This window comes from Nannospalax galili, unplaced genomic scaffold, assembly GCF_000622305.1.
Source record: "Nannospalax galili isolate Female #2095 unplaced genomic scaffold, S.galili_v1.0 scaffold737, whole genome shotgun sequence".
In the NCBI taxonomy this organism is placed as follows: Eukaryota; Metazoa; Chordata; class Mammalia; order Rodentia; family Spalacidae; genus Nannospalax; species Nannospalax galili.
In genome coordinates, this window is record NW_008341172.1 from 1,365,258 (window position 1) to 1,376,280 (window position 11,023).

The following is an 11,023-nucleotide window of genomic DNA, read 5'->3' on the forward strand; positions in this document are numbered from 1 at the left end:
AAAACAAAACAAAAAAAGTATTGCAACTAACTTCATCCACCACCACCTTTTAGTGTAAAGTGAAGCCACAGATATTCATTATTATGAACAAAAGTGTTCCTTCAGCTGATACATCACAGCACTTAGGAGGCTGTGGTAGGAGGATCGTAAGTTTGAGGCTAACTTGAGCTACTTAGCCAGGCCATGCCTCCAAAAGTTAAATGTGTGTGTGTGTGTGTGTGTGTGTGTGTGTGTGTGTGTTTTCCCCCACCATGACAATTTCCTCTGCAGTTACTTTTTAGTCACTGACTTAAGGCTGAGGTGATTACCATTGACCCACCCACCATGCCACAAAGCATAGAAAATTGCATGAACTTGCATTCTCTATAAAACAGAATTGTGATTTGAAATAGTAATGGACCAAAAATATTAAAGTACCCATAAGAAATAATTTCAAAGGAAAGGTAAGTAGATGCATTTTATTTTGTTAAAGAGTTTATATTCTTGCATAAATACAAATAAATAAAGAGGAATGAAGTTTTCTTGCTGGCATTTTCTAAGAGAAACCTTACTGGCTCAGTGATTTCTGTAAAACCTTTTTTCAGCTTCTCTGGTTATAGCTAGAGAGACTCACCAGAGTGATTTTCTCTAAGTGCCACACCAAAAGTTCACTGAGCAGATCACTGGGGACTGTCAGAATGAAGTATGGGTTCCTTTTTGCCTATCTGTAGTCTAAGAAGTGGGTAAGAGTAGTAGGGGGACAAAATTGTCTTTGCTTAAGATTTGGGAGGGGGTGGGACTGCTGGGGACTGAACACAAAGCATGAGCTCTATCACTGAGCTACGTCCTGAGGCATGCTAAGATCTTTCTTAAAGAAACGTGTTCTCTCAGAATCTAGGTACACTTTAAAAATAAAGCTGCATCCCTGTCTGTATAAAATAAACTGTGTAGTAAATGTTCAGTTCTAAGCTATGGAAGTTATCTGCCCTATATGCTTTATGGTAAATTTTAAATTTTAAAAAATTTATGATAAATGCTTTTCTAACCAAGGAGAGGCAGATTGTGGTGGTTACAAATCTGAGGCTCAAAGCGCTGGTGTGTTTTTGCTCACCAGTCTCCTCAATGACATATCCATTTCTATCACAGCGTGGAATTTAAGCACCCGTTCTGGATCCAGAAATGTTGTCTTGTGAAATTGTATTGCTTTTTAAACAACTCTTTTTAAAATTCTATTACTTTCTATTGTGATTATTTCTGCACTAACGTTTTTTGTTTGTGTTGCTTTATTCTTGTTTTATACTGCTGGGCCTTCAGCTTCATTAAGAAATGAGATTCTACTTTGGAGGGACTTTAATTATTCAGGTTTTAATCTGTTCAAATGATTTTTTTCTTGCCTTATCATACTGATGTCTAGGACAATTAAACAATGCTTCTGGAACTATTCTTTCCATAAATGTTTCCATAAATATTCCATAAATACAAAGGTTGTTCACTGAACATTGTTCAACATTTTCCTCTCAAGTTGTGGTCTAGAGAGACCTGCTGTGTAGGAATCTCCTGGGCTGTTGAAGGCAAAGCTTCCTACAGAGTCTGTACTTCCTTGACTGAGCCAAGCGTCCATACCAAGATGTTCCCCAGATGTTTCTGATGTACATAAAGTCTTGAGAACCATCTTTAGTAGTTAGAATGTTACATTAAATTCCCGCTCTTTTTCTAGCTATACTCGTCCATATCCAACCATGAACTTGAACAGCATTGTATTCCCACAGTGGCCACTAAGTACAACTCTCACATGGCTTTACTTCTTTCTTTCTAGGCTATGTGGCTAATGTTGCAGAATGATGAGCCAGAGGACTTTGTCATAGCTACTGGGGAGGTCCATAGTGTCCGAGAATTTGTTGAAAAATCCTTCATGCACATCGGAAAAACCATTGTGTAAGTACGAGAGTTGACTGCTGCTTGCACACCAGATGGGTGATAGTAAGTGTATGTATGCCTATGCTCTTCCACTTTGATTCTGCTTCCCCTCTCCAGTTTTTACTCTTATAAAACAATTGGCTAGGCAGTTAGGGTAAAAAGACCTCAAAGAAAAGTAGCCAGTTTCTTGACTAAAAATGAACATGTCCTTGGGCCTCTTGACAACATACACTGTTCCAAAGGCCAAAAATGGCAAAAGTATTTGGGAGCTCTTATCTAATCCCTAAAAGATTTTAGGGTTACCATTTCAGAGGGGGGAATGTTAGAGTAGAAAGAAGCCCTGTTTGGGAGGGAGGGAGGGAGGGAGGGAGGGAGGGAGTTAGTTAATTAGTTAGTTAGTTAGTTAGTTAGTTAGTTAGTTATACACGAAGTTGTTCAGGAAAAAGTGATGGGGAGATATGAGAGGAGTTGGAGGGGAGGGAGTGGGCATGGATTTGATCAAATTGAAATTCTCAATTTTTTTTTAACTTGAAAAAAAAAACAATACAGGAGGTTTCTATTGAGTTACACCCAGTTACATTGCAAAATTTTTGTCAGCATCTAAACCTAATCTTTTCAAGATTTATTTTTTTAGAATAATCTTTTTTTCTTAAATATTTTGTTATTTTTATTTTATATGTATGAATGTATGCCTGCGTGTAAGTGACCCATGTCGTGCAATGCTGCAGGGCTTCACATTCCCCTGGAACTGTAGTTAAGGATGGTTTGCAGCCACCATGTGGGTGTTGGGACTCAAACCCAGGTCCTTTGCAAGAGCAGTCAGTGCTCTTAACTGCTGAGCCATCGCTCCAGCCACTCAAGATTTATTTTTTTTATTATTTTTTATCTTAATATACTTTTTCAGTTTAAAATTTATCATGAGATAAATGCTGTGTTTTACAATTAATTTACTACAACTAATTGTACTCTTAATGAAGACATTATTCAATATTTTTCAGAACTCTTATTATATATTTTAAAAATCTAAAATCACCAAAAATTTGCAAAAAAGTATAATTTTCTTTTCCCTGAGCCATTGAGAATGGTTGTGACTTAACTCCCTGTCATCCTGAACTTGTGTATATTTCCTACAGACAATGACATTCTCATTACATAAATGCAATACAGCCATCAAACTTAGGAAACAGAGTGATAAATTACCACCACCTAATACTCAGATCCCATCTGAGTTTTAGCAGTTGGACCAGTGCTTTCCTTTATACCAAGATGATCTAATGCATAACCATGCAGTACATGTACTTATTGCATTATGTGAATTTTTATTGGATATTTGAAAGACTGTGAGGGAAGATTCATCTTTCCAGTTTAATCATTATATACAGTTTGATAAAATTTATTAAAGTCACATTGTCATGTAACCATCACCACTTTCCATTTTCCTAACTTTTCATCACACTAAACCACAAAGGTAACAACTTCTCTTAGCCTTCCTCTTCCCCCTACTACCTGGTAATTTCTATTTGACTCTATGAATTTCTTGTTCTAGGTACCTCCTAGAGGTACAGTCTTTCACAGCCTACTTTACTTATCATGCTTTCAAACTTCATTCATGTGGTAGCATTTCATTTCTTTTTCTTTCTCTTTTAAAAAGACTGACTATAGCTATATAGATGCCTGTAAGTCCAGCCCTCAGGGGGCTGAAGCAAGAGCATCAGGAATTCAAAGCTAGTTTGAGCTACCTATTTATCATGACCCTGTTTTTAAAAACAAACAAAAAGATTGAATAATATTCCATTGTGAGTATATACCACATTTTGTTACTTCATTCAATCTGTTGCTGGACACTGAATTCTTTTTACCATTTCAACTGTTGCAAATAATGCCGATGTGAATATGAATTCACAAACACCTATGTGAGTCCCTACTTTCAAGTCTTTATGATCTGCATTTAGGTAGGTCATATTTAATAGAATTTCAGTTTTTGAGGTGCAGCCAAACTATTGCCCAGGATTCATTTTTAAAACATAAGGAAGAACTATCTTTTCTGGTCATGATAGAATAAAAGAAACTAGATTTAACCTTTTAACTTAAAAACAACTGGGAAGCTAGATAAAGCACAATGAAACAATTTTTTTAGACATAGCACAAAGGCAGTGCTGGACTGTTGTCCCTGATAGAAGACAAAAGAGTTGAATTCTGAATCACTCTCACCCCTGGGGTACAGTGAGCCATGAGCATGGAAGTGTAACCCCCAAGCTTAGAACTGTTCTGAGAGTCAGAGGGACCTAGACTTGTGATGCAGATCTAGGAAGATGGACTCTATGAAGAAAAGAGTTCTGCATAGAAGTTCTTTTGAGTCTTTGCTTAATAATACTGAGGTGTAGGTATATGATAGCTCTACAAGTAAGACAAAGAACTCCCTAGGAACTTGGAGCTGAACCATTTTTCAGGCTCACCCAAGACTGGATCCAGCCAGCTGTGATGGAGCATCCTGAGGATCACTCCAAGCATAACACAGATTCCAGAAGGCTCCACCTCAATAATAGAATAACTCCAATAGGAAAGGCTTCTCTAGAGTCAGAGTAACAAAATTTAAATAGACATCTTTAAAGGATCTAATTGGACTCAAATAACTTAGCTTCCTGCCATTGCAAAGCCCAATAATCTTCAAAGGAAAAATGATAAAAGCTTGACATTCCACTACTTAGAATTCATTATCTTTAGCTTTCAATCAGACATTAGTAGTAGGCATGTTGGAAATCAGGAAAACCAGAATAAAAGTCAAGCAGTAAGAACAGACTGAAGACTAACGAAGAGGATATAAATATACAGGGATGTGAAAGTAACTATTATAACTATGAATATTGCAAAAGAACACAGGTGGCATGTAGGCATGGTGATAGAAATGATTCAAAGGGAGTACTAGTGAGAAAAAGAGTTTCAGGGAGGTGTGGGGCATTTATCAAGAAATGTGACAGTATCCTGGAAATCACCTGGAGGCAGGACACAGAAAAGAAATAAGAACCAATTTCCTCCCAAATCTGATGAAAACAATAAAACTATAGATCCTAGGATTCACAAGAAAACTCCAAACAGAATAAATACAAAGAAAGTCGGGCCAGTATGCTTTGAAATCAAAGTACTGAAAATAAATGCTAAAAAAAAAAAAACAACTTTTTTGTTTTCTTTTGAGACAGGGTCCCGTGGAAGCAGAGTAGCCTCAAGCTCTTTACATAGCTGGGAATGCTCTTGAACTTCTGATCCTACTGTCTCCACCTCCAGAGTGTTGGGATTCCAGGGGTGTGCCACCATACTTGATTTTATTCTATGCTGAGAATCAAACCAAGGGCCTCAGTGCATGCTAGGCAAGCACTTTACTTATGACAGCACCATCTCCAGCCCTTAAAAAGAAATTAAGAACACTTCCAGGTAACACTCCACCCCCTCCTCCAGCTCTTACAGTCTTTCCACCAACCTCTTTGGCAAAAGTCCCTGAGCCTTGGAGGAGGTGATAGGTATGGGATGATCTTCCTCTGACCACTATGCCAGCAAGCTATAGTGACACCTCCTTCCCACACTTTCATCAAGGAGTTGATGGGGGAGTCAGTTACCCCTTATACCCAATCAGTCGACCTTAGCTGCATGTGGGGGAGGGGCTAAGGATATATAAGCCAAGATGCCATGAGACACCTCTCTTGCCATTTTATGTGGCTATTGAGAAGTCAGAGGATCTATATTTGAGTGTGGGCTTTCCACTGCAGCTGTAAATGGGGTCGGGGGGGCACCCACTCTTCTGTAAGTAAACCTCCACCCTATGCTCTGTTAACAAACCCAATAAACTCAATAGGATTTTAAAAAATAAAAATAAAAAAGAACAGCACTAATGGAAACCTTCATTATTCCACCAAAGTTGACTCTATGTTGGCAAATCCTTTGGTCTTCAATTTCTTATTCCTATTTTTCCCCCTTTAAACTTCATTTAGTTATGTATATTTATGTCACCTGCTTCAAGTTATTTCAGGAAAAATGTGTTTAAAATTGCCTCTCTTTGGAGAAATAATAAAAAAAAAATTGTTTTAAGGATTTCATAATGAGGATGTGTTTATCCAAGAATGCAAAGATAGTCTGAAAACAAATAGGGGGAAAAAATAAAACAATCTTTTAGTCAGGAAATATGCAAGACCATACTGATGATAGACCAGTATCTTTAAACTTCTAACAGAAACCCAGAACCTAGAATTCTAGCCAGGAGAACATATTTTTTAAATGGCTCATGGTTTTAAAGGTTTTAGTCAGCGGTCACTTAGCCCAGTAGCTATAGGCCTAAACTGAGGCAGAACCACATGGCTGAGAATGTGCAGTAGAGGAGAGCTGCTAGAAAGCAGAGGGGTCAAGGGAGCAGCCAGGGACTAGATATACATTGATGGGCATACCTGTTGTCCCAGCAAGGCCCATCGCCCACAGCTTTCACTACTTCCTTGTATTTCATTAAGTATGAATGCACCCAAGGATAAGCCATTGATGACATCAAAGCCCTCGTGTTATAATCACCTGTGAACATCGCTGCAATGGGAACCAAACATTCAATACATGAGCAGGAAAAGGGGCATGGAAAAAAAAATAACTGACAAAGGGAAAACACATGGTAACTCTACTTATGTCAGCTGTAAATGGCCTAAAACAGAGATACTGTCATACTTGACTTAAGAGACCTAAAAGAGAGATGCTGCCATACTTAAAAAAAAAAAAAAGCAGTGTGGGAACTTATGCAGCATTAAAAAAAAGTTTAGGACTAGAGAGATGGCTCAGCAGTTAAGAGCAGGTACTACTCTTCCAGAGGATCTGAGTTCACTTCCCAGCAGCCATGTCAGGTGGCTCACAGTCACCTATAACTGCAGTTCCTGGGGGGTCTGACACCTCTGGCCTCTGTTGGCATCTACACTCATGTGCACATAACTCCCTCTTATATGTATATACATATATATATAATTAAAAATAAAAATAAATTGGATTGGGGCGATAGCTCAGTGGTTAAAAGCACCCATGGTGGCTAACAACTCTAGTTCTAGGGATCCAAGATCCTTTCTGACCTCCACAGGCATTACACGACATAGGTACATTTATATACATGCAAGCAATATACTCACACACATAAAATAAAAATAATAAGCAAAATGTTTTTAAAATAATCAAAATAAATTGAAAAGAAATAAGTTTAAAATAAAAAGATCAACAGCTGCAGTCTGCTCACATCCATCATAAGAAAGCTGAAGCAGCTAATGACATGAGGCAAATTAGACTTTAAAACTTCCCAAGAAGAGTGTCATTTCAGCAATTCACCATGAAGATACCACAGTTTTCAAATGTGTGTACACCCATTTTGAGTTAGTTCAAAATACAGACTACATACAGATAAATAAATAGATTGTATATTTGGGTACCTTTTTCTCTTTATAACTGATCTAGTAGTCAAATAATCAGGGTGCAGAAAAAGTGAACACCATAATAAGCCTAGCTCAATTAACAATATAAGACATGTCATCCATTAGCCAAAGCAACTAAGCTGACATTCAGGTGTGTCTGAAACACCAAGATAGATGCCATTCTGTGCCATAACATTAATCTCCTTAAATTATGTGTGTGTGGTGTGTTTGGTGTATGCATGTGTGTACACCTGTGTGGAGGTATGTGTGCATTCTGAGGTCAGAGGAGGACACAGGGTATCTTCCTTTGTCACCCTCTACCTTATTCTCTTTGAGTCAGGGCCTCTCACTGACTCTGAAGCTCACTGTTTTGACTAGATTGGCTGGCCAGTGAACTCCTGGGATCACCTGTCTCTGCCTCCCCCCCCCCCAGTGCTGGGATTACAGGTACTTGCATATGATGAAAACATAGCAGTAAAGCTTTGTAAACTTGGGGTAGGAAAAGATTTCTTAGGTGGTCTTGTTGTTTGAGTTAATGAATATTTTTTAAAGATTTTTTTGATTTTTAAATTATGTGTATGTGGAAGAGGGGTATATGCATTTGAGTGTAGATACCCATGGAGGAAGCCAGAAGAAGGTATCAGATTCCTTGGAGCTGCCAGATGTGGTTGCTGGGCATGGAACTCAGGTCTTCTGCAAGGGCAGTATGTGATCTTAACCAGTGTGCCATCACTCCAGCCTAAATTAATGAATTTTTATCTTCTAGTCTGAGCCTTACTTCTCTGGTTTTGTAATGGTACCTTTTCAAATAGCAAATATTTTATCCTTTTTGTAATTGAATTTATCACTTTTATGGATTTTATACTGTGTACATGTTTTTATTGAATGTATAAGTCAATTTGGGGGTAAGATGAAGATTTGTTAGGCCAGGAAAAGCAAGAACCATTTTTTTAAAAATGGAGTGAGGGTGTAGATGAGTAGTAGTCCTAACCAAGGGTGTAATACCACAACTCTCCTTTTGAAATGGTCAAAATCCAAAAACTGACAGCACTGAGTATTGATGAAGGTGTGGGACTAATAAAAGTAATGATATTATACAGCCTCACTTAGGGAAATAGTTTGGCTTTCTTCCAAAATCTAACTAATATTTATTATACCATCAGAAATTCTGGATTTCTATAGAAAATGATAATATATACATAGCAGCTTATGATCAGATGCACAGTGGCTTTATTTCTAATAACACACCAACTCCCCCAACATCTGATCACTCAATACATAATCAAGAGTGGTTTATCCATACAATGGAATACTACTCAGTAATGAAAACTGTAAATTGTTGATACATGTAAGAGCATGAATGATCACTAAAATCCTAATTATGTTTAATGAATGAAGACAGACACGAAAGATCACAAACTATATGATTTAAATAATATTCTTTAAGTGATACTGTATGTTTTAAATGATATCCTAAGAAAGACGAATTAGTAGTGCCTTGTTAGTATCTACCCAAACATGACTAGGTAAATGACCGTGGTACACACCAGATAATAGTCTGGGAAACAAGTGTTGAAATGTGGAGGGAGTGACTGGGCTCTCCTGGGTGTAGGACTGACTAATTCCATCTCGATTATGGTGGTGACAGAAGTCGGTGCATTTTTCAAAACTCATCAAACTACACAGTTGCCACATACTTCATTACTTATAAAGTATACCTCAATATAATTGTTTTTTATAAATGGAGAATAAGGAACTTATAAGACATCATCAGGAAAATGTGTAAGTTAATTTCTTATGTAACTGTTGAAAATAGTTCCAGGAGAAATGGAAATACTATAAAAACATGGTTATGATGACAATCAATGAAAAACTTAAACCGGAATGCAAGTTTAGATGTGACCTAAATTTCCTTAAAATGGGCCTCCAAAAATATTACAGGAAATATATCAGAATCTAATGACTGTTTCTATATGATGGCACCATGGTAGCATTGGTTTTCTGTTCTATACTTTCCTCTGTTTCTGTAATTCTGCAATAAACTTGTATGCTTTTGTAGTAAGAAGGCATCTTAAACATAATTTTTTTAAATTGGGGTGGTCTTACAAATGTGTCCCCCACTAAAATATTCTTCTGAAAAATAAGAGCACCCTTGGTCTCCTGCCAAGGAGCTTAACACCTTAGGACAGTCACCTTTCTGATCAGACCTACTGTCTCAGAGCTTATCTTTAGACCTCACATTGTCCTTCCCAAACTGGGATTCTGTTCTAAACAACATTCCATGTCTGGTTTATTTAGAACATACTGTATGGCAAAACCCTCAGGGAACCACATGAACATATTCAGAAGACCGTAGTGGAGGAACTATTTAGCTGTTTAAGTCAGAATCTTCTAAGCTCAATTTTTATTATTTCATTTTACTGTTTTGCTTTTTTTTCCAGAGCTAAGATGCATCTCTTTAAAAATTGGCTGTATATTTTTGGTTTACAGTTGAATTAATACAGTTATACAATATTGTACTCAGTATAAACCCTATAAGACATTAAATTAAATGAGGTTTTAACCTTTAAAAAAGATCTCCATTTCATTATTTAAAAAGTTTCATACAAAAAATTTATTTTTAATGCAATTGACACTAAGATGTTTGCACTTGCATTTCTAATCTTTATATATCTAATTATTACTAATTGCAGTCGGTTACTTTCTGAGCTCCTTGGCATCTGAGCATGGATATAAAGTCATCAGGGATATTTCAATTGTAATGTTTTTCATATCTACTAATTATTAAGGAGCAAATTTTTTGCCAAGCGTGGTGGTACACACCTTTAATCCCAGCACATGGGAGGCAGAGGCAGGCGGATCTCTGTGTGTTCAAGGCCAGCCTGGTCTACATAGTGAGCTCCAGGACATCTGGGGCTACAGGGAGACCCTGTTTCAAAAAAGACAAAAAAAAAAAGCAAATTTTTATGCCTTGAAGAATTATTTTTTTAATTTTTTTAAAATTTAATAAACACATGATTAGAAGAAGCATTTCATTACAACTTTAACATATTCAGTAACACACTCCAGAGCAAGGACACATCTCTTTCAAAAGTGGCTGTAAATGTTTAGGTTCACAGTTGAATTAATACAGTTATACAATATTGAACTCCGTATAAACCCTGTAAGATATAAAATTGAATGAGTTTTTACCTTTAAAGAAGGTCTCTATTTTACTTTAAAATATGCTGTTTCCTACATCTTTTTTTAATATTATTTTTTTTAGAAGAAGCGTATCATTACAGCTTTAATATGCTCAAAAAAAGTTTCCAGAGCAAAGAAACAGCTCCTTCAAAAGTGGCTATGAAATTTTTAGGTTCACTGTTGAATTAATACAGTTATACAGTATTAAACTTAGTATACGCCCTGTAAGACATAAAATTGAATGAGTTTTTAACCTTTAACAAGATCTCCATTTGATTTTGAAATACACTGATTCTTACAGAAAGACTCATTGTTTTTGCTAATAACACAGATGTTGGCGTATGCTTCTCTAATCCGTATGTATCTGATTATTACTAGTCATAATCGGTTGCACTCGGATCCTTGGCACCTGTGTTTGTCTATAAAGTCTTCGGGTAGATTTCAACGGTAATGTTTAACACCTCTACTAGTTAACATGATGTAAATTTTTATGCTTCCTCCTCAAATACAATACATTTTTT

General features: G+C 36.8%; 1 protein-coding gene across 1 annotated transcript in view; it reads left to right on the forward strand.

Annotated features, from left to right (window-relative positions):
• Gmds (GDP-mannose 4,6-dehydratase) overlaps nt 1–11,023 on the forward strand; it is a 710,626-nt gene that overhangs the window by 570,801 nt on the left and 128,802 nt on the right. The window contains exon 8 of the mRNA XM_008836670.2: nt 1,796–1,914. Within this exon, the coding sequence (XP_008834892.1) occupies nt 1,796–1,914 (119 nt within the window). The remainder of the gene's footprint in view (nt 1–1,795; nt 1,915–11,023) is intronic.